Raw genomic sequence first — 24287 nt, 5'->3', positions numbered from 1 at the left:
ATCTGGGCTAAAACCTGCTATTACAGGTAACCTCATCCCATCTGGGCTAAAACCTGTTATTACAGGTAACCTCATCCCATCTGGGCTAAAACCTGCTATTACAGGTAACCTCATCCCATCTGGGCTAAAACCTGTTATTACAGGTAACCTCATCCCATCTGGGCTAAAACCTGTTATTACAGGTAACCTCATCCCATCTGGGCTAAAACCTGTTATTACAGGTAACCTCATCCCATCTGGGCTAAAACCTGTTATTACAGGTAACCTCAAACCCATCTGGGCTAAAACCTGCTATTACAGGTAACCTCATCCCATCTGGGCTAAAACCTGCTATTACAGGTAACCTCATCCCATCTGGGCTAAAACCTGTTATTACAGGTAACCTCATCCCATCTGGGCTAAAACCTGTTATTACAGGTAACCTCAACCTGTTATTACAGGTAACCTCATCCCATCTGGGCTAAAACCTGCTATTACAGGTAACCTCATCCCATCTGGGCTAAAACCTGCTATTACAGGTAACCTCATCCCATCTGGGCTAAAACCTGCTATTACAGGTAACCTCATCCCATCTGGGCTAAAACCTGCTATTACAGGTAACCTCATCCCATCTGGGCTAAAACCTGCTATTACAGGTAACCTCATCCCATCTGGGCTAAAACCTGTTATTACAGGTAACCTCATCCCATCTGGGCTAAAACCTGCTATTACAGGTAACATCATCCCATCTGGGCTAAAACCTGTTATTACAGGTAACCTCATCCCATCTGGGCTAAAACCTGTTATTACAGGTAACCTCATCCCATCTGGGCTAAAACCTGTTATTACAGGTAACCTCATCCCATCTGGGCTAAAACCTGCTATTACAGGTAACCTCATCCCATCTGGGCTAAAACCTGCTATTACAGGTAACCTCATCCCATCTGGGCTAAAACCTGCTATTACAGGTAACCTCATCCCATCTGGGCTAAAACCTGCTATTACAGGTAACCTCATCCCATCTGGGCTAAAACCTGCTATTACAGGTAACCTCATCCCATCTGGGCTAAAACCTGTTATTACAGGTAACCTCATCCCATCTGGGCTAAAACCTGCTATTACAGGTAACATCATCCCATCTGGGCTAAAACCTGCTATTACAGGTAACCTCATCCCATCTGGGCTAAAACCTGTTATTACAGGTAACCTCATCCCATCTGGGCTAAAACCTGTTATTACAGGTAACCTCATCCCATCTGGGCTAAAACCTGTTATTACAGGTAACCTCATCCCATCTGGGCTAAAACCTGTTATTACAGGTAACCTCATCCCATCTGGGCTAAAACCTGCTATTACAGGTAACCTCATCCCATCTGGGCTAAAACCTGCTATTACAGGTAACCTCATACCATCTGGGCTAAAACCTGTTATTACAGGTAACCTCATACCATCTGGGCTAAAACCTGTTATTACAGGTAACCTCATCCCATCTGGGCTAAAACCTGTTATTACAGGTAACCTCATCCCATCTGGGCTAAAACCTGCTATTACAGGTAACCTCATCCCATCTGGGTTAAAACCTGTGATTACAGGTAACCTCATCCCATCTGGGCTAAAACCTGTTATTACAGGTAACCTCATCCCATCTGGGCTAAAACCTGTTATTACAGGTAACCTCATCCCATCTATCCTAAAACCTGTTATTACAGATAACCTCATCCCATCTATCCTAAAACCTGTTATTACAGGTAACCTCATCCCATCTGGGCTAAAACCTGTTATTACAGGTAACCTCATCCCATCTGGGCTAAAACCTGCTATTACAGGTAACCTCATCCCATCTGGGCTAAAACCTGCTATTACAGGTAACCTCATCCCATCTATCCTAAAACCTGTTATTACAGGTAACCTCATCCCATCTGGGCTAAAACCTGTTATTACAGGTAACCTCATCCCATCTGGGCTAAAACCTGTTATTACAGGTAACCTCATCCCATCTGGGCTAAAACCTGTTATTACAGGTAACCTCATCCCATCTGGGCTAAAACCTGTTATTACAGGTAACCTAATCCCATCTGGGCTAAAACCTGTTATTACAGGTAACCTCATCCCATCTGGGCTAAAACCTGTTATTACAGGTAACCTCATCCCATCTGGGCTAAAACCTGCTATTACAGGTAACCTCATCCCATCTATCCTAAAACCTGCTATTACAGGTAACCTCATCCCATCTATCCTAAAACCTGCTATTACAGGTAACCTCATCCCATCTATCCTAAAACCTGTTATTACAGGTAACCTCATCCCATCTGGGCTAAAACCTGTTATTACAGGTAACCTCATCCCATCTGGGCTAAAACCTGTTATTACAGGTAACCTCATCCCATCTGGGCTAAAACCTGTTATTACAGGTAACCTCATCCCATCTGGGCTAAAACCTGCTATTACAGGTAACCTCATCCCATCTGGGCTAAAACCTGCTATTACAGGTAACCTCATCCCATCTGGGCTAAAACCTGTTATTACAGGTAACCTCATCCCATCTGGGCTAAAACCTGCTATTACAGGTAACCTCATCCCATCTGGGCTAAAACATTAGTGTCATGGACTTATAAGTATCACTTGTTTTTGTTGTTGACTCCCATCTGTGTTTAATGAACCCTCATCCATCTGTGTTTAATGAACCCTCATCCATCTGTGTTTAATGAACCCTCATCCATCTGTCTTTAATGAACCCTCATCCATCGTAAAAATGTGTTTTCTACTTTAATCTGTATCCTCCTCTTTAACTTGTCTTTCTGTCCGTACTACAGGTCTGCCTTGGCGGCCGCCATCTTGTCGTCGTCGTTGACCGGCCGGACCATCGCCCTCCCGCCTGCCCGCCCCAGATCCTTCTCCGAGAGCGACTGCTCACGCTCAGAGACACACACCACATTCGAGCCTTACGCCAGCACAGCGCTCTACACCAAGTAGGCCGTTGCTTGTTGGTGTCGCTCAGAATCCGTCAACATCACTGAGTCTGACAATCAATTCTCAAAGCAATTCCTTGCATCCTATCTCCTAGCGTCTTGTTTAAACGTATTGGAGGAGAAGGTTCTAGGGTCCCGCCCCTCAGACCTTCTTCTCCAATACGTTTTGAGGAGGAGTCGAGGACAGATGAATTGAGAAAGAGCCTGCAGTGCCACATACAGATGCCGTATCTTAATTTGACCCAGTTTCTCACAGCAGGAAAATAATCCTGCAGCAACAGGACATGTGAATTATTATGTGGATTATAATTAAATACATGTTTTGTAGTGGTTGATATATTTCTCATTAGGGAAAGTAACATCTGACATTTTTAAAGTGAAAATTATAAACATTAGAACAATTCCTGCAACAACATGATGATCAAATGAAGATCCTACATCTGTAGTAGGTCACTTACAGTCGTCGACCCTCAGTGACCAACGCTGAAATGTGAATGAGTGATACCAGAGGATTAGATCTCTGATCTCTCTCTCTCTCTCTTGTCTTTATTTAGAGACAGATGGCCAGAGTCTTTGGCTGGACGGCCTCGCTTGCCCTCTCCTGGGCTCTCTGAAGACCATGATGATGAAGATGATGAAGAGGAGGACGTAGAGAGATCGGTTCTGTCAGATGAAGATGGTCATGTCTATCAATCTCTCGATCGCCGGGGGAGAAGTCCGACCAGAGACAGATATGACATCTACGCCCAGCCTGTAAAACAGGTAGGAAGGGTTAGGACATCTACACCCAGCCTGTAAAACAGGTAGGAAGGGTTATGACATCTACGCCCAGCCTGTAAAACAGGTAGGAAGGGTTATGCCATCTACACCCAGCCTGTAAAACAGGTAGGAAGGGTTTGGGTCAGGACATATACACCCAGCCTGTAAAACAGGTAGGAAGGGTTTGGGTCAGGACATCTACACCCAGCCTGTAAAACAGGTAGGAAGGGTTTGGGTCAGGACATCTACACCCAGCCTGTAAAACAGGTAGGAAGGGTTATGACATCTACACCCAGCCTGTAAAACAGGTAGGAAGGGTTTGGGTCAGGACATCTACACCCAGCCTGTAAAACAGGTAGGAAGGGTTTGGGTCAGGACATCTACACCCAGCCTGTAAAACAGGTAGGAAGGGTTTGGGTCAGGACATCTACACCCAGCCTGTAAAACAGGTAGGAAGGGTTTGGGTCAGGACATCTACACCCAGCCTGTAAAACAGGTAGGAAGGGTTATGACATCTACACCCAGCCTGTAAAACAGGTAGGAAGGGTTTGGGTCAGGACATTTACACCCAGCCTGTAAAACAGGTAGGAAGGGTTATGACATCTACACCCAGCCTGTAAAACAGGTAGGAAGGGTTATGACATCTACACCCAGCCTGTAAAACAGGTAGGAAGGGTTAGGACATCTACACCCAGCCTGTAAAACAGGTAGGAAGGGTTTGGGTTAGGACATCTACACCCAGCCTGTAAAACAGGTAGGAAGGGTTTGGGTCAGGACATCTACACCCAGCCTGTAAAACAGGTAGGAAGGGTTAGGACATCTACACCCAGCCTGTAAAACAGGTAGGAAGGGTTAGGACATCTACACCCAGCCTGTAAAACAGGTAGGAAGGGTTTGGGTTAGGACATCTACACCCAGCCTGTAAAACAGGTAGGAAGGGTTATGACATCTACACCCAGCCTGTAAAACAGGTAGGAAGGGTTTGGGTCAGGACATCTACACCCAGCCTGTAAAACAGGTAGGAAGGGTTTGGGTCAGGACATCTACACCCAGCCTGTAAAACAGGTAGGAAGGGTTATGACATCTACACCCAGCCTGTAAAACAGGTAGGAAGGGTTATGACATCTACACCCAGCCTGTAAAACAGGTAGGAAGGGTTTGGGTCAGGACATCTACACCCAGCCTGTAAAACAGGTAGGAAGGGTTATGACATCTACACCCAGCCTGTAAAACAGGTAGGAAGGGTTATGACATCTACACCCAGCCTGTAAAACAGGTAGGAAGGGTTTGGGTCAGGACATCTACACCCAGCCTGTAAAACAGGTAGGAAGGGTCAGGACATCTACACCCAGCCTGTAAAACAGGTAGGAAGGGTCAGGACATCTACACCCAGCCTGTAAAACAGGTAGGAAGGGTTTGGGTCAGGACATCTACACCCAGCCTGTAAAACAGGTAGGAAGGGTCAGGACATCTACACCCAGCCTGTAAAACAGGTAGGAAGGGTTATGACATCTACACCCAGCCTGTAAAACAGGTAGGAAGGGTTATGACATCTACACTCAGCCTGTAAAACAGGTAGGAAGGGTTATGACATCTACACCCAGCCTGTAAAACAGGTAGGAAGGGTCAGGACATCTACACCCGGCCTGTAAAACAGGTAGGAAGGGTTTGGGTCAGGACATCTACACCCAGCCTGTAAAACAGGTAGGAAGGGTTTGGGTCAGGACATCTACACCCAGCCTGTAAAACAGGTAGGAAGGGTTAGGACATCTACACCCAGCCTGTAAAACAGGTAGGAAGGGTTTGGGTCAGGACATCTACACCCAGCCTGTAAAACAGGTAGGAAGGGTTTGGGTCAGGACATCTACACCCAGCCTGTAAAACAGGTAGGAAGGGTTTGGGTCAGGACATCTACACCCAGCCTGTAAAACAGGTAGGAAGGGTTATGACATCTACACCCAGCCTGTAAAACAGGTAGGAAGGGTTATGACATCTACACCCAGCCTGTAAAACAGGTAGGAAGGGTTATGACATCTACACTCAGCCTGTAAAACAGGTAGGAAGGGTTTGGGTCAGGACATCTACACCCAGCCTGTAAAACAGGTAGGAAGGGTTTGGGTCATGACATCTACACCCAGCCTGTAAAACAGGTAGGAAGGGTTAGGACATCTACACCCAGCCTGTAAAACAGGTAGGAAGGGTCAGGACATCTACACCCAGCCTGTAAAACAGGTAGGAAGGGTTATGACATCTACACTCAGCCTGTAAAACAGGTAGGAAGGGTTTGGGTCAGGACATCTACACCCAGCCTGTAAAACAGGTAGGAAGGGTTTGGGTCAGGACATCTACACCCAGCCTTTAAAACAGGTAGGAAGGGTTCTGGATTCGAACCAGGGACTGTAGTGACGCCTCTAGCACTGATCACAGTGCCTTAGACCGCTGTGATACAGCCTGGATTCGAACCAGGGACTGTAGTGACGCCTCTAGCACTGATCACAGTGCCTTAGACCGCTGTGACACAGCCTGGATTCGAACCAGGGACTGTAGTGATGCCTCTAGCACTGATCACGGTGCCTTAGACCGCTGTGATACAGCCTGTATTCGAACCAGGGACTGTAGTGATGCCTCTAGCACTGATCACGGTGCCTTAGACCGCTGTGATACAGCCTGTATTCGAACCAGGGACTGTAGTCAATAAGTATTCAACCCTTTTTTATGGTAAAACAAGCACACGAAGAAGACGTGAACAGTTTTGCACCCTCAAGTTTTCAGTTTTTTTTGTCTTATTTCTTGTTTGTTTCACAATAAAACATATTTAGCATCTTTTATTTAGCATGTTGTGTAAATCAAATGATACAAACCCCCTCCCATAAAATCTATTTTAATTCCAGGTTGTAAGGCAACAAAACAGTTCAAATGCCAAGGAGGGGGGGGAATACTTCCGTAAGCCGCTGCTCATTGGGGCTTTGCCAGAGTTCCTGTAACTGTTAAAGGCCAAACCAACCCCCATAACAGGCTCTGAATTAAAGATAGTCTTTAAAAAGAGATGACTCTGTCTGAGAGGAACAAGCCAAGGGTTGTGTTAGAAGGTTTCACACTGGGGTGGAGGTGACGGCATCATGACAGGACAGAGAGAGTGTGTGTGTGTGTGTGTGTGTGTGTGTGTGTGTGTGTTAAATCCTTGTCTCTGTTTTCCAGAGTGATGTTCTGTCAGAGGGCAGAGAGGAGACTGATGACTCCGCCTTCGACATAGTGTCCCCTCTACCTCCAGGTTGGTCCACACACACACACACACACACACACACTATTCAGACTTTATGCCCTCAGACACTGGAGGTCACCAAGCCCCAATCACGCCCTGTCACCGAGCCCCAATCACGCCCTGTCACCGAGCCCCAATCACGCCCTGTCACCGAGCCCCAATCACGCCCTGTCACCGAGCCCTGTCACCGAGCCCCAATCACGCCCTGTCACCGAGCCCCAATCACGCCCTGTCACCGAGCCCCAATCACACCATGTCACCGAGCCCCAATCACACCCTGTCACCGAGACCTGTCACCGAGCCCCAATCATGCCCTGTCACCGAGCCCCAATCACGCCCTGTCACCGAGCCCTGTCACCGAGCCCCAATCACGCCCTGTCACCGAGCCCCAATCACGCCCTGTCACCGAGCCCCAATCACGCCCTGTCACCGAGCCCTGTCACCGAGCCCCAATCACCCCCTGTCACCGAGCCCCAATCACACCCTGTCACCGAGCCCCAATCACGCCCTGTCACCGAGCCCCAATCACGCCCTGTCACCGAGCCCCAATCACGCCCTGTCACCGAGCCCCAATCACGCCCTGTCACCGAGCCCCAATCACGCCCTGTCACCGAGCCCCAATCACGCCCTGTCACCGAGCCCCAATCACGCCCTGTCACCGAGCCCCAATCACGCCCTGTCACCGAGCCCCAATCACGCCCTGTCACCGAGCCCCAATCACGCCCTGTCACCGAGCCCCAATCACGCCCTGTCACCGAGCCCCAATCACGCCCTGTCACCGAGCCCCAATCACGCCCTGTCACCGAGCCCCAATCACGCCCTGTCACCGAGCCCCAATCACGCCCTGTCACCGAGCCCCAATCACGCCCTGTCACCGAGCCCCAATCACGCCCTGTCACCGAGCCCCAATCACACCCTGTCACCGAGCCCCAATCACGCCCTGTCACCGAGCCCCAATCACGCCCTGTCACCGAGCCCCAATCACGCCCTGTCACCGAGCCCCAATCACGCCCTGTCACCGAGCCCCAATCACGCCCTGTCACCGAGCCCTGTCACCGAGCCCCAATCACGCCCTGTCACCGAGCCCCAATCACGCCCTGTCACCGAGCCCCAATCACACCATGTCACCGAGCCCCAATCACACCCTGTCACCGAGACCTGTCACCGAGCCCCAATCATGCCCTGTCACCGAGCCCTGTCACCGAGCCCCAATCATGCCCTGTCACCGAGCCCTGTCACCGAGCCCCAATCACACCCTGTCACCGAGCCCCAATCACGCCCTGTCACCGAGCCCCAATCACGCCCTGTCACCGAGCCCCAATCACGCCCTGTCACCGAGCCCTGTCACCGAGCCCCAATCACGCCCTGTCACCGAGCCCCAATCACGCCCTGTCACCGAGCCCCAATCACGCCCTGTCACCGAGCCCCAATCGCGCCCTGTCACCGAGCCCCAATCACGCCCTGTCACCGAGCCCCAATCACGCCCTGTCACCGAGCCCCAATCACGCCCTGTCACCGAGCCCCAATCACGCCCTGTCACCGAGCCCTGTCACCGAGCCCCAATCATGCCCTGTCACCGAGCCCCAATCACGCCCTGTCACCGAGCCCCAATCACACCATGTCACCGAGCCCCAATCACACCCTGTCACCGAGACCTGTCACCGAGCCCCAATCATGCCCTGTCACCGAGCCCTGTCACCGAGCCCCAATCATGCCCTGTCACCGAGCCCTGTCACCGAGCCCCAATCATGCCCTGTCACCGAGCCCCAATCACCCCCTGTCAACGAGCCCCAATCACACCCTGTCACCGAGCCCCAATCACCCCCTGTCACCGAGCCCCAATCACACCCTGTCACCGAGCCCCAATCACACCCTGTCACCGAGCCCCAATCACGCCCTGTCACCGAGCCCCAATCACGCCCTGTCACCGAGCCCCAATCACGCCCTGTCACCGAGCCCCAATCACGCCCTGTCACCGAGCCCCAATCACGCCCTGTCACCGAGCCCCAATCACGCCCTGTCACCGAGCCCCAATCACGCCCTGTCACCGAGCCCCAATCACGCCCTGTCACCGAGCCCCAATCACGCCCTGTCACCGAGCCCCAATCACGCCCTGTCACCGAGCCCCAATCACGCCCTGTCACCGAGCCCCAATCACGCCCTGTCACCGAGCCCCAATCACGCCCTGTCACCGAGCCCCAATCACGCCCTGTCACCGAGCCCCAATCACGCCCTGTCACCGAGCCCCAATCACGCCCTGTCACCGAGCCCCAATCACACCCTGTCACCGAGCCCCAATCACGCCCTGTCACCGAGCCCCAATCACGCCCTGTCACCGAGCCCCAATCACGCCCTGTCACCGAGCCCCAATCACGCCCTGTCACCGAGCCCCAATCACGCCCTGTCACCGAGCCCTGTCACCGAGCCCCAATCACGCCCTGTCACCGAGCCCCAATCACGCCCTGTCACCGAGCCCCAATCACACCATGTCACCGAGCCCCAATCACACCCTGTCACCGAGACCTGTCACCGAGCCCCAATCATGCCCTGTCACCGAGCCCTGTCACCGAGCCCCAATCATGCCCTGTCACCGAGCCCTGTCACCGAGCCCCAATCACACCCTGTCACCGAGCCCCAATCACGCCCTGTCACCGAGCCCCAATCACGCCCTGTCACCGAGCCCCAATCACGCCCTGTCACCGAGCCCTGTCACCGAGCCCCAATCACGCCCTGTCACCGAGCCCCAATCACGCCCTGTCACCGAGCCCCAATCACGCCCTGTCACCGAGCCCCAATCGCGCCCTGTCACCGAGCCCCAATCACGCCCTGTCACCGAGCCCCAATCACGCCCTGTCACCGAGCCCCAATCACGCCCTGTCACCGAGCCCCAATCACGCCCTGTCACCTAGCCCTGTCACCGAGCCCCAATCATGCCCTGTCACCGAGCCCTAATCACGCCCTGTCACCGAGCCCCAATCACACCATGTCACCGAGCCCCAATCACACCCTGTCACCGAGACCTGTCACCGAGCCCCAATCATGCCCTGTCACCGAGCCCTGTCACCGAGCCCCAATCATGCCCTGTCACCGAGCCCTGTCACCGAGCCCCAATCATGCCCTGTCACCGAGCCCTGTCACCGAGCCCCAATCACACCCTGTCACCGAGCCCCAATCACGCCCTGTCACCGAGCCCTGTCACCGAGCCCCAATCACGCCCTGTCACCGAGCCCCAATCACGCCCTGTCACCGAGCCCTGTCACCGAGCCCCAATCACGCCCTGTCACCGAGCCCCAATCACACCCTGTCACCGAGCCCCAATCACGCCCTGTCACCGAGCCCCAATCACACCCTGTCACCGAGCCCCAATCACACCCTATCACCGAGCCCCAATCACGCCCTGTCACCGAGCCCCAATCACACCATGTCACCGAGCCCCAATCACGCCCTGTCACCGAGCCCTGTCACCGAGCCCCAATCATGCCCTGTCACCGAGCCCTGTCACCGAGCCCCAATCACACCCTGTCACCGAGCCCCAATCACGCCCTGTCACCGAGCCCCAATCACGCCCTGTCACCGAGCCCCAATCACGCCCTGTCACCGAGCCCCAATCACGCCCTGTCACCGAGCCCCAATCACGCCCTGTCACCGAGCCCCAATCACGCCCTGTCACCGAGCCTCATGTGTTGCTGCCATGCTGTGTTGTCATGTGTTGCTACCATGCTGTGTTGTCATGTGTTGCTGCCATGCTGTGTTGCCATGCTGTGTTGCCATGTGTTGCTGCCATGCTGTGTTGTCATGTGTTGCTGCCATGCTGTGTTGTCTGTCATGTGTTGCTGCCATGCTGTGTTTTCATGTGTTGCTACCATGCTGTGTTGATGCCATGCTGTGTTTTCATGTGTTGCTGCCATGCTGTGTTGCTACCATGCTGTGTTGATGCCATGCTGTGTTTTCATGTGTTGCTACCATGCTGTGTTGATGCCATGCTGTGTTTTCATGTGTTGCTGCCATGCTGTGTTTTCATGTGTTGATACCATGATGTGTTGTCATGTGTTGCTACCATGCTGTGTTGTCATGTGTTGCTACCATGCTGTGTTGTCATGTGTTGCTGCCATGCTGTGTTGTCATGTGTTGCTACCATGTTGTGTTGTCATGTGTTGCTGCCATGCTGTGTTGTCATGTGTTGCTATCATGCTGTGTTGATACCATGCTGTGTTGTCATGTGTTGCTACCATGTTGTGTTGTCATGTGTTGCTACCATGCTGTGTTGCCATGTGTTGCTGCCATGCTGTGTTGTCATGTGTTGCTACCATGCTGTGTTGCTGCCATGCTGTGTTGTCATGTGTTGCTACCATGCTGTGTTGATACCATGCTGTGTTGTCATGTGTTGCTGCCATGCTGTGTTGTCATGTGTTGCTACCATGCTGTGTTGCTGCCATGCTGTGTTGTCATGTGTTGCTACCATGCTGTGTTGATACCATGATGTGTTGTCATGTGATGCTGCCATGCTGTGTTGTCATGTGTTGCTGCCATGCTGTGTTGTCATGTGTTGCTGCCATGCTGTGTTGTCATGTGTTGCTGCCATGCTGTGTTGTCATGTGTTGCTGCCATGCTGTGTTGTCATGTGTTGCTGCCATGCTGTGTTGTCATGTGTTGCTGCCATGCTGTGTTGTCATGTGTTGCTGCCATGCTGTGTTGTCATGTGTTGCTGCCATGCTGTGTTGTCATGTGTTGCTACCATGCTGTGTTGTCATGTGTTGCTGCCATGCTGTGTTGTCATGTGTTGCTGCCATGCTGTGTTGTCATGTGTTGCTGCCATGCTGTGTTGTCATGTGTTGCTGCCATGCTGTGTTGTCATGTGTTGCTGCCATGCTGTGTTGTCATGTGTTGCTGCCATGCTGTGTTGTCATGTGTTGCTGCCATGCTGTGTTGTCATGTGTTGCTGCCATGCTGTGTTGTCATGTGTTGCTGCCATGCTGTGTTGTCATGTGTTGCTGCCATGCTGTGTTGTCATGTGTTGCTGCCATGCTGTGTTGTCATGTGTTGCTACCATGCTGTGTTGTCATGTGTTGCTGCCATGCTGTGTTGTCATGTGTTGCTACCATGCTGTGTTGTCATGTGTTGCTGCCATGCTGTGTTGTCATGTGTTGCTGCCATGCTGTGTTGTCATGTGTTGCTGCCATGCTTTTGTTCTGAACTGACTTGCCTAGTTAAATAAAGGTTCATTAATAAATCTCTGTATTTCAGAGGAAGCTGAGTTTCAACAGCCACCAGTTCAGAAGGTAACACACTCTTTATCTTTCTGCTGTAATTTTCTCCCTTGAGATTGGATGCATCCCAAATTATTCCCTATATAGGGCACTACTTTAGACCAGAGCCCTATGGCACCCTATTCCCTATATAGTGCACGACTTTAGACCAGAGCTAGGGTTGAACAATTTGGCTACTGCTCTCTGTACCCTATCTCTCATTCTATCTCTGCCCTACACACACACACACACCAGGGTTTCCATTAGCAAGACATTTCCGACTTCTGCCTCTCCTTCCAAAAAAAGAGTCAATGTGGAGACTATATACAGGGTGTTACGGTACAGAGTCAATGTGGAGGCTATATACAGGGTGTTACGGTACAGAGTCAATGTGGAGGCTATATACAGGGTGTTACGGTACAGAGTCAATGTGGAGGCTATATACAGGGTGTTACGGTACAGAGTCAATGTGGAGGCTATATACAGGGTGTTACGGTACAGAGTCAATGTGGAGGCTATATACAGGGTGTTATGGTACAGAGTCAATGTGGAGGCTATATACAGGGTGTTACGGTACAGAGTCAATGTGGAGGCTATATACAGGGTGTTACGGTACAGAGTCAATGTGGAGGCTATATACAGGGGGTACCGGTACAGAGTCAATGTGGAGGCTATATACAGGGTGTTACGGTACAGAGTCAAAGGGGAGGCTATATACAGGGGGTACCGGTACAGAGTCAACGTGGAGGCTATATACAGGGTGTTACGGTACAGAGTCAATGTGGAGACTATATACAGGGTGTTACGGTACAGAGTCAATGTGGAGACTATATACAGGGTGTTACGGTACAGAGTCAATGTGGAGGCTATATACAGGGGGTACCGGTACAGAGTCAATGTGGAGGCTATATACAGGGGGTACCGGTACAGTGTCAATGTGTAGGCTATATACAGGGTTTTACGGTACCGAGTCAATGTGGAGGCTATATACAGGGGGTACCGGTACAGAGTCAATGTGGAGGCTATATACAGGGGGTACCGGTACAGAGTCAATGTGGAGGCTATATACAGGGTATTACGGTACTGAGTCAATGTGGAGGCTATATACAGGGGGTACCGGTACAGAGTCTATGTGGAGGCTATATACAGGGGTACCGTTACAGAGTCAAGCCAGCCGTGGAAGCCAGCCGCACCAATGTGTCGTAGGAAGCAACCAAAGTCAGCTTGCATGCGCCTGATGGGACAAGGACATCCCGGCCGACCAAACCCTCCCCTAACCCGGACGACGCTGGGCTAATTTTGCGCCGCCTCATGGGTCTCCCGGTCGCGGCAGGCTGCGACACAGCCCGGGATCAAACCCGAATCTGTAGTGACGCCACAGTGCCTTAGACCGCTGCTCCACTCTGGAGGCCGTAGGTGTTCCTCTTGTCCAGGTGGGAAAGGGGAGTGGTGAGTCCAATAGAGATTGCGTCGTCTGTGGATCTGTTGGGGCGGTATGCAAATTGGAGTGGGTCTAGGGTTTCTGGGATGACGGTATTGACGTGAGCCATGACCAACCTTTCAAAGCATTTCATGGCTACATACGTGAGTGCTATGCGCCGGTAGTCATTTAGGCAGGTTACCTTGGTGTTCTTGGGCACAGGGACTATGGTGGTCTGCTTAAAACATGTTGGTATTACAGACTCGGACAGGGACAGGTTGAAAATGTCAGTGAAGACACTTGCCAGTTGGTCAGTGCATACTCGGAGTACACGTCCTGGTAATCCATCTGACCCTGCGGCCTTGTGAATGTTGACCTGTCTAAAGTTCTTATTCACATCGGCTACGGCGAGCGTGATCACACAGTCGTCCGAAACAGCTGGTGCTCTCACGCATGCTTCAGTGTTGCTTGCCTCGAAGCATACATAGAAGTTATTTAGCTCGTCTGATAGGCTTGTGTCACTGGGCAGCTTGCGGCTGGGCTTCCGTTTGTAGTCCGTAATAGTTTGCAAGCCCTGCAACATCCTGACGAGCGTCGGAGCCGGGGTAGTAGGATTCAATCTTTGTCCTGTATTTACGCTTTGCCTGTTTGATGGTTCGTTTGACGGCATAGCGGGATTTCTTAAGTGTCCGGGTCAGTGTCCCGCTCCTTGAAAGCGGCAGCTCTAACCTTTAGCTCAGTGCGGATGTTGCCTGTAATCCATGGCTTCTGGTTGGAGTATGTACGGTCACTGTGGGGACAACATCATCAATGCACTTATTGATGAAGCCAGTGACTGATGTAGTGTACTCCTCAATGCCATCGGATGAGTTCCTGGAACATATTCCAGTCTGTGCTAGCAAACAGTCCTGTAGCTTAGCATCTGCGTCATCTGAACACTTCCGTATTAAGAGTCACTGCTACTTCCTGCTTTAGTTTTTGCTTGTAAGCAGGAATCAAGAGGATAGAATTATGGTCAGATTTGCTAAATGGAGGGTGAGGGAGAGCTTTGTACGTGTCTCTGTGTGTGGAGTAAAGGTGGTCTAGGGTTTTGTATAAGTCCCGGCCACTAGGGGCACCGCCTCGATGAGCATTTGGTTGTTTGCTTATGTCCTTATACAGCTCGTTGAGTGCGGTCTTAGAGCCATTATTGGTTTGTGGTGATAAATAAACCGCTACGAAAAAGATAGATTTAAACTCTGTTGGTAAATAGTATCGTCTACAGCTTAGTAGGCTTCTACATCTGCATTGCTTGCTTTTTGGGGTTTTAGGTTGAGTTTCTGTACAGTACTTTGTGACATCTGCTGATGTAGAAAGGGCTTTATAAATACATTTTATTGATTGATTGATGAGATACTCTACCTCAGGCGAGCAAAACCTCGAGACTTCCTTAATATTAGATTTTGCGCACCAGCAGTTATTGACAAATAGAGACAGACCTCCAACTCTGGTCTTACCGGAGACAGCTGTTCTGTCTTGCAGATGCACAGAAATACAGCATAAAGAGCCTGTGTAGCAGGTTGTGAACTCTGCAAACAACGTTTCCACTCCGAGAACGACAACGGTAAATGACTGTAATAATACACACAGTAACAGAAATGAATGTTACCAAATGACAGGGTACATTTACTACTGGTGACATATGTAATGGGGAATATATATATCAAAGGGAGGCCGTTGAGGAGAGACACACCACTCCCCTTTTTCTCAACATTATAAATGATACTCCAGGCACATTATCTTCTCAATATCTGAGATGCTTTTCATTTGACAGCCTCAACTTGGTAATCAGCTAGGCTTATTGCCACCTGCCCTGCCCAAATTGCGGGCTTCCCAATAGGCATATGCCCACGAGCTTGTGATCTGAAACAATCTACATCGCTGCTCCTCAGACGGTCGGTCGCCACTCCTTAGCCGGTCGCTACTGGAGTAAAACATTAACTGTAATAAGACCATTTCATTACGCAACAATTATATTGTTTAAATGTTTTATTTGACCCCATTTTTCTCTCCAATTTCGATCTTGTCTCATCGCTGCAACTCCCCAACGTTCTCGGGAGAAGCGAAGGTGGAGTCATGCGTCCTCCGAAACGTGACCCACCAAACCGCGCTTCTTAACACCCGCCCGTTTAACCAGGACGCCAGCTGCACCAATGTGTTGGAGGAAACACCGTTCAAGTGACGACCGGGGTCAGCCTGCAGCCGCCCGGACCGCCACAAGGAGTCGCTAGCGCGCGATGAGCCAAGTAAAGCCCCCCCCCCGAAGTGCGCCTCCCATTCACCATTCAAATGCAGGTAACAGGCTATCAGCGAGCCACTCACAGCTTACTGTGAGGAACTACAGTTTTAATATTTTATCATTCACAATGGATTTTAGAAAAACACTTTAGTGCATTTCTGAGCTTCCAGTTACCTCTATGCTCAGGCGCTCGCTCAACATGATCAGGACAGAGAAACCAGACACACGTTCCCTCAACATTATCAGGCCAGAGAAACCAGACACACGCTCCACCAACATTATCAGGACAGAGAAACCAGACACATGTTCCCCACGACATTATCAGGACAGAGAAACCAGACACATGTTCCCTCAACATGATCAGGACAGAGAAACCAGACACATGCTCATTGCTCACATGGAGCACTCCAGACAGAAGACACTGAAAACATTTACAGATCTCGTAAATGATGTTTATGAAATTAACCAAAACTCACAAGTGTAGCAGGTTGTGAACTCTGCAAACAACGTTTCCTCTCCGAGAACGACAACGGTAAATGACTGTAATAATACACACAGTAACAGAAATGAATGGAACCAAATGACAGGGCACATTTACTACTGGTGACATATGTAATGGGGAATATATATATCAAAGGGAGGCCGTTGAGGAGAGACACACCCCTCCCCTTTTTCTCAACATTATAAATGATACTCCAGACACATTATCTTCTCAATATCTGAGATGCTTTTCATTCACAGCCTCAACTCGGTAATCAGCTAGGCTTATTGCCACCTGCCCTGCCCACATTGCGGGCTTCCCAATAGGCATATGCCTACGAGCTGGTGATCTGAAACAATCTACATGTATTGTTTTAAAGAAGCTATTGATCCCTGATTCCACTGTGGCTTAAGTCATGCTTTCTAGTGAAGTATTTTTGAATTATTTTATTTATTTCTGTGTAGACCCACCCCAATGCCATTTCTCTCCTGTTCTATTGGTTTTCATATCAACTTTATTTTGTTGTCCAGAAGCCAAAGGCACAATCCTAGTCATATTATCAACCCGTCCTGGTCGTATTATCAACCCATCCTGGTCATATTATCAACCCATCCTGGTCATATTATCAACCCGTCCTGGTCGTATTATCAACCCATCCTGGTCATATTAACAACCCATCCTGGTCATATTATCAACCCATCCTGGTCATATTAACAACCCATCCTGGTCATACTATCAACCCATCCTGGTTATATTATCAACCCATCCTGGTTATATTATCAACCCATCCTGGTCATATTATCAACCCATCCTGGTCATATTACCAACCCATCCTGGTTATATTAACAACCCATCCTGGTCATGTTATCAACCCATCCTGGTTATATTATCAACCCATCCTGGTCATATTACCAACCCATCCTGGTTATATTAACAACCCATCCTGGTCATGTTATCAACCCATCCTGGTTATATTATCAACCCATCCTGGTCATATTACCAACCCATCCTGGTTATATTAACAACCCATCCTGGTCATGTTATCAACCCATCCTGGTCATATTATCAACCCATCCTGGTTATATTATCAACCCATCCTGGTTATATTATCAACCCATCCTGGTCATATTATCAACCCATCCTGGTCATATTATCAACCCATCCTGGTCATATTAACAACCCATCCTGGTCATATTAACAACCCGTCCTGGTTATATTATCAACCCGTCCTGGTCATATTAACAACCCATCCTGGTCATATTAACAACCCATCCTGGTCATATTAACAACCCGTCCTGGTCATATTATCAACCCGTCCTGGTCATATTATCAACCCGTCCTGGTCATATTAACAACCCGTCCTGGTCATATTATCAACCCGTCCTGGTCATATTATCAACCCGTCCTGGTCATATTATCAACCCATCCTGGTCATATTATCAACCCATCCTGGTCATATTAACAACCCATCCTGGTCATATTAACAACCCATCCTGGTCATATTATCAACCCATCCTGGTCGTATTGGGAGTACTGGGGGACTGGAGTTGGGCTGTGCATTCATATCTCTCTCTCTCAATCTTTATCTCTCTCTTTCTCTCCTGATCCCTCTCTCTCCCCCAGGCCGCATCACCCAAACTGGAGCAGAGGCCTTCGTCTTGGTCTCGTAGAAGCATGCCTTCCCCAGGTAAGGACTTGTCTTTGGTCCAGTGAGACAGCCTATGAAAACACTCCCATTTCATTGGTCAAATGGTAGGATTATAATTCCCATCCTCTCCATACCAGCTCTCTATCACCTAGTCTAGATCAGCCTACAGTCTATCACCTAGTCTAGATCAGCCTACAGTCTATCACCTAGTCTAGATCAGCCTACAGTCGATAACCTAGTCTAGATCAGCCTACAGTCTATCACCTAGTCTAGATCAGCCTACAGTCTAACACCTAGTCTAGATCAGCCTACAGTCTATCACCTAGATCAGCCTACAGTCTATCACCTAGTCTAGATCAGCCTACAGTCTATCACCTAGTCTAGATCAGCCTACAGTCTATCACCTAGATCAGCCTACAGTCTATCACCTAGTCTAGATCAGCCTACAGTCTAACACTGTGAGGCAGCAATTATGTGAATGGTTAAATCTCTCTCTCTGTCTCTCTCTCTCTCTCCCTCTCTCTCTTTCCCCTCCTCTCTCTTACCCTCCCCTACTCTCTTCCCTCCCCATACTCTCTCCCCTCTCTTTCTCTCCCCTCTCTTCCCTCCCCATACTCTCTCCCCTCTCTTTCTCTCCCCTCTCTTCCCTCCCCATACTCTCTCCCCTCTCTCTCTCTCTCCCTCTCTCTCTTTCCCCTCCTCTCTCTTACCCTCCCCTACTCTCTTCCCTCCCCCTACTCTCTCCCCTCTCTTTCTCTCCCCTCTCTCTGGATTTCTAATTGCCAGTAGTTCTATATTTCAGAGGGAGGTGATGAGAGGATATATACTGACTCTGTATGAATGCCTAAACTCGTTCTTCTCAGACTTGACAGAAGAAAGCTTCCGTGCGTCTAAGAAGAGGTCTTCAGCCCAGAAGACAAAGAGTTCAGGAAGCAGGAGAGATGGACCATCAGGTAGAGAGAGACGTACATCTTGACAAAAACCAGTCTCTCCCCAGTCAGTCAGGACACAGTCATCCCTAGAGTCAGTCGGGACACGGTCATCCCTAGAGTCAGTCGGGACACAGTCATCCCTAGAGTCAGTCAGGACACAGTCATCCCTAGAGTCAGTCGGGACACGGTCATCCCTAGAGTCAGTCGGGACACGGTCATCCCTAGAGTCAGTCGGGACACGGTCATCCCTAGAGTCAGTCGGGACACGGTCATCCCTAGAGTCAGTCGGGACACGGTCATCCCTAGAGTCAGTCGGGACACAGTCATCCCTAGAGTCAGTCGGGACACAGTCATCCCTAGAGTCAGTCGGGACACAGTCATCCCTAGAGTCAGTCGGGACACAGTCATCCCTAGAGTCAGTCGGGACACAGTCATCCCTAGAGTCAGTCGGGACACAGTCATCCCTAGAGTCAGTCGGGACACAGTCATCCCTAGAGTCAGTCGGGACACAGTCATCCCTAGAGTCAGTCGGGACACAGTCATCCCTAGAGTCAGTCGGGACACAGTCATCCCTAGAGTCAGTCGGGACACAGTCATCCCTAGAGTCAGTCGGGACACAGTCATCCCTAGAGTCAGTCGGGACACAGTCATCCCTAGAGTCAGTCAGGACACAGTCATCCCTAGAGTCAGTCAGGACACAGTCATCCCTAGAGTCAGTCAGGACACAGTCATCCTTAGAGTCAGTCAGGACACAGTCATCCTTAGAGTCAGTCAGGACACAGTCATCCCTAGAGTCAGTCAGGACACAGTCATCCTTAGGTTCAATGTCAGTCAGGACACAGTCATCCCTAGAGTCAGTCGGGACACAGTCATCCCTAGAGTCAGTCGGGACACAGTCATCCCTAGAGTCAGTCGGGACACAGTCATCCCTAGAGTCAGTCGGGACACAGTCATCCCTAGAGTCAGTCGGGACACAGTCATCCCTAGAGTCAGTCGGGACACAGTCATCCCTAGAGTCAGTCAGGACACAGTCATCCCTAGAGGCAGTCAGGACACAGTCATCCCTAGAGGCAGTCAGGACACAGTCATCCCTAGAGGCAGTCAGGACACAGTCATCCTTAGAGGCAGTCAGGACACAGTCATCCTTAGAGTCAGTCGGGACACAGTCATCCTTAGAGTCAGTCGGGACACAGTCATCCCTAGAGTCAGTCGGGACACAGTCATCCCTAGAGTCAGTCGGGACACAGTCATCCCTAGAGTCAGTCGGGACACAGTCATCCCTAGAGTCAGTCGGGACACAGTCATCCCTAGAGTCAGTCGGGACACAGTCATCCCTAGAGTCAGTCGGGACACAGTCATCCCTAGAGTCAGTCGGGACACAGTCATCCCTAGAGTCAGTCGGGACACAGTCATCCCTAGAGTCAGTCGGGACACAGTCATCCCTAGAGTCAGTCGGGACACAGTCATCCCTAGAGTCAGTCGGGACACAGTCATCCCTAGAGTCAGTCGGGACACAGTCATCCCTAGAGTCAGTCGGGACACAGTCATCCATAGAGTCAGTCGGGACACAGTCATCCCTAGAGTCAGTCGGGACACAGTCATCCCTAGAGTCAGTCGGGACACAGTCATCCCTAGAGTCAGTCGGGACACAGTCATCCCTAGAGTCAGTCGGGACACAGTCATCCCTAGAGTCAGTCGGGACACAGTCATCCCTAGAATCAGTCGGGACACAGTCATCCCTAGAGTCAGTCGGGACACAGTCATCCCTAGAGTCAGTCGGGACACAGTCATCCCTAGAGTCAGTCGGGACACAGTCATCCCTAGAGTCAGTCGGGACACAGTCATCCCTAGAGTCAGTCGGGACACAGTCATCCCTAGAGTCAGTCGGGACACAGTCATCCCTAGAGTCAGTCGGGACACAGTCATCCCTAGAGTCAGTCGGGACACAGTCATCCCTAGAGTCAGTCGGGACACAGTCATCCCTAGAGTCAGTCGGGACACAGTCATCCCTAGAGTCAGTCGGGACACAGTCATCCCTAGAGTCAGTCGGGACACAGTCATCCCTAGAGTCAGTCGGGACACAGTCATCCCTAGAGTCAGTCGGGACACAGTCATCCCTAGAGTCAGTCGGGACACAGTCATCCCTAGAGTCAGTCGGGACACAGTCATCCCTAGAGTCAGTCGGGACACAGTCATCCCTAGAGTCAGTCGGGACACAGTCATCCCTAGAGTCAGTCGGGACACAGTCATCCCTAGAGTCAGTCGGGACACAGTCATCCCTAGAGTCAGTCGGGACACAGTCATCCCTAGAGTCAGTCGGGACACAGTCATCCCTAGAGTCAGTCGGGACACAGTCATCCCTAGAGTCAGTCGGGACACAGTCATCCCTAGAGTCAGTCGGGACACAGTCATCCCTAGAGTCAGTCGGGACACAGTCATCCCTAGAGTCAGTCGGGACACAGTCATCCCTAGAGTCAGTCGGGACACAGTCATCCCTAGAGTCAGTCGGGACACAGTCATCCCTAGAGTCAGTCGGGACACAGTCATCCCTAGAGTCAGTCGGGACACAGTCATCCCTAGAGTCAGTCGGGACACAGTCATCCCTAGAGTCAGTCAGGACACACAGTATTATATATCTGTGTTGTCAGGACCTCACAGTATTATATATCTGTGTTGTCAGGACCTCACAGTATTATATATCTGTGTTGTCAGGACCTCACAGTATTATATATCTGTGTTGTCAGGACCTCACAGTATTATATATCTGTGTTGTCAGGACCTCACAGTATTATATATCTGTGTTGTCTGGACCTCACAGTATTATGTATCTGTGTTGTCAGGACCTCGCAGTATTATGTATCTGTGTTGTCAGGACCTCGCAGTATTATGTATCTGTGTTGTCAGGACCTCGCAGTATTATGTATCTGTGTTGTCCGGACCTCGCAGTATTATATATCTGTGTTGTCCGGACCTCGCAGTATTATATATCTGTGTTGTCCGGACCTCGCAGTATTATATATCTGTGTTGTCCGGACCTCACAGTATTATATATCTGTGTTGTCAGGACCTCACAGTATTATATATCTGTGTTGTCTGGACCTCACAGTATTATATATCTGTGTTGTCTGGACCTCACAGTATTATATATCTGTGTTGCCTGGACCTCACAGTATTATATATCTGTGTTGTCAGGACCTCAAAGTATTATATATCTGTGTTGTCTGGACCTCGCAGTATTATGTATCTGTGTTGTCAGGACCTCGCAGTATTATGTATCTGTGTTGTCCGGACCTCGCAGTATTATATATCTGTGTTGTCCGGACCTCACAGTATTATATATCTGTGTTGTCAGGACCTCACAGTATTATATATCTGTGTTGTCAGGACCTCGCAGTATTATATATCTGTGTTGTCAGGACCTCGCAGTATTTTGTATCTGTGTTGTCAGGACCTCACAGTATTATATATCTGTGTTGTCAGGACCTCGCAGTATTATATATCTGTGTTGTCCGGACCTCGCAGTATTTTATATCTGTGTTGTCCGGACCTCACAGTATTATATATCTGTGTTGTCCGGACCTCACAGTATTATATTTCTGTGTTGTCTGGACCTCACAGTATTATATTTCTGTGTTGTCTGGACCTCACAGTATTATGTATCTGTGTTGTCAGGACCTCACAGTATTATATTTCTGTGTTGTCTGGACCTCACAGTATTATATATCTGTGTTGCCTGGACCTCACAGTATTATATATCTGTGTTGTCAGGACCTCACAGTATTATATATCTGTGTTGTCTGGACCTCACAGTATTATATATCTGTGTTGTCAGGACCTCACAGTATTATATATCTGTGTTGTCAGGACCTGACAGTATTTATGTTCTCATCAACTATTTCTTTCCTTTTCCTCTTTGCTTTCTGTCATTGTGTGTATCTGTGTTTCTCTGTCTGTGTGTCTCTGTGTGTGTGTCATTGTTTTTCTCTGTCATTGTGTATGTCTCTCTGTCTGTCTGTGTGTCTGTCTGTGTTTCTCTGTCTGTGTGTCTCTGTCTGTGTGTGTTGTGTCTTGCTGTGCTGTGCACCTTGCCACACTCAGAGGCTAGCAGTGCCTACAGAGAGGTTGTGGACATGCAGAAGGAGATGGTTCGGTCTTTAACAGAGCAGAACCAGGCCCTGGGGGCAGACAGGAGGGTGCTGGAGCAGAGGTGTACAGAACAGAGCCTGCAGCTGCAGAGGAGCCACCAGAGGGTCCGGAGTCTGGAGCAGGAACTCAGCAAGGCCTCTGTCCCTACAGCAGGTGGGGTGGATACTAGGGGGTGAGGGGGCAAGAGGGGAGAGGACCTAAGGTGGGGTGGAAGGGAGGGACAAGGAGAGAAGGGAGAGAACTGGTGAGGGGAGAGACCTGGGGAGGGGAAAGGGGAGGGGAGAGAGCAAAGGAAGGGAGGGGAGGGGGGAGACGGGACCATGAGAGACGGGGGTCGTGAGAGACGGAGGGGGAGACAGGGGACCATGAGAGACAGGAGGGGAGAGACGGGGGCCGTGAGAGACGGGGTGGGAGTAGGGGAGGGGGAGACAGGGGCCGTGAGAGACGGGGTGGGAGTAGGGGAGGGGGAGACAGGGGCCGTGAGAGACGGGGTGGGAGTAGGGGAGGGGGAGACAGGGGCCGTGAGAGACGGGAGGGGAGTAGGGGAGGGGGAGACAGGGGCCGTGAGAGACGGGGTGGGAGTAGGGGAGGGGGAGACAGGGGCCGTGAGAGACGGGGTGGGAGTAGGGGAGGGGGAGACAGGGGCCGTGAGAGACGGGAGGGGAGTAGGGGACGGGGAGACAGGGGCCGTGAGAGACGGGAGGGGAGTAGGGGAGGGGGAGACAGGGGCCGTGAGAGACGGGAGGGGAGTAGGGGAGGGGGAGACAGGGGACCATGAGAGACGGGGGGGGAGAGACGGGGGCCGGGAGAGACGGGGGAGTAGGGTAGGGGGGAGACAGGGGGACCTACAACCCGGCTATGGAAGCCAGCTCTTATGATTTCTCAGTTTTGTTATCAACCGGATCTCTGGATGTAACCTGGATAATAGGTGTTCTGCATTGTACTTCCTGTGTGGACCAGACACTGACTGTAGCTCCCCCTGCAGGTGAGCAGGCAGAACTGCTGAGTCTGAGGCAGCAAGCCCAGGAGCTGGTCGACGAGACCGACAGCCTGAAGATGACCGTCCATCGCCTCAACGTGGAGCTCAGCCGGTACCAGACACGCTTCAGACCCCTGGGAAAAGAAGAGGTAACTATACCTATTTGTATCAGACTCACATTTTTATTT

General features: G+C 50.6%; 1 protein-coding gene across 1 annotated transcript in view; it reads left to right on the top strand.

Moving 5' to 3' along the window:
* The window catches only part of cep89 (centrosomal protein 89), a 159796-nt gene that overhangs the window by 7914 nt on the left and 127595 nt on the right, over nucleotides 1-24287 (top strand). The window contains exons 3-10 of the mRNA XM_071400389.1: nucleotides 2793-2948; nucleotides 3503-3710; nucleotides 6906-6978; nucleotides 12214-12248; nucleotides 18018-18081; nucleotides 18906-18995; nucleotides 23073-23273; nucleotides 24106-24248. Coding sequence (XP_071256490.1) covers nucleotides 2793-2948; nucleotides 3503-3710; nucleotides 6906-6978; nucleotides 12214-12248; nucleotides 18018-18081; nucleotides 18906-18995; nucleotides 23073-23273; nucleotides 24106-24248 — 970 coding nt within the window. The remainder of the gene's footprint in view (nucleotides 1-2792; nucleotides 2949-3502; nucleotides 3711-6905; nucleotides 6979-12213; nucleotides 12249-18017; nucleotides 18082-18905; nucleotides 18996-23072; nucleotides 23274-24105; nucleotides 24249-24287) is intronic.

The sequence above is a fragment of the Salvelinus alpinus genome, chromosome 5 (assembly GCF_045679555.1).
Source record: "Salvelinus alpinus chromosome 5, SLU_Salpinus.1, whole genome shotgun sequence".
Taxonomy (NCBI): domain Eukaryota; kingdom Metazoa; phylum Chordata; class Actinopteri; order Salmoniformes; family Salmonidae; genus Salvelinus; species Salvelinus alpinus.
This window is presented reverse-complemented; position numbering and strand designations above follow the sequence as displayed.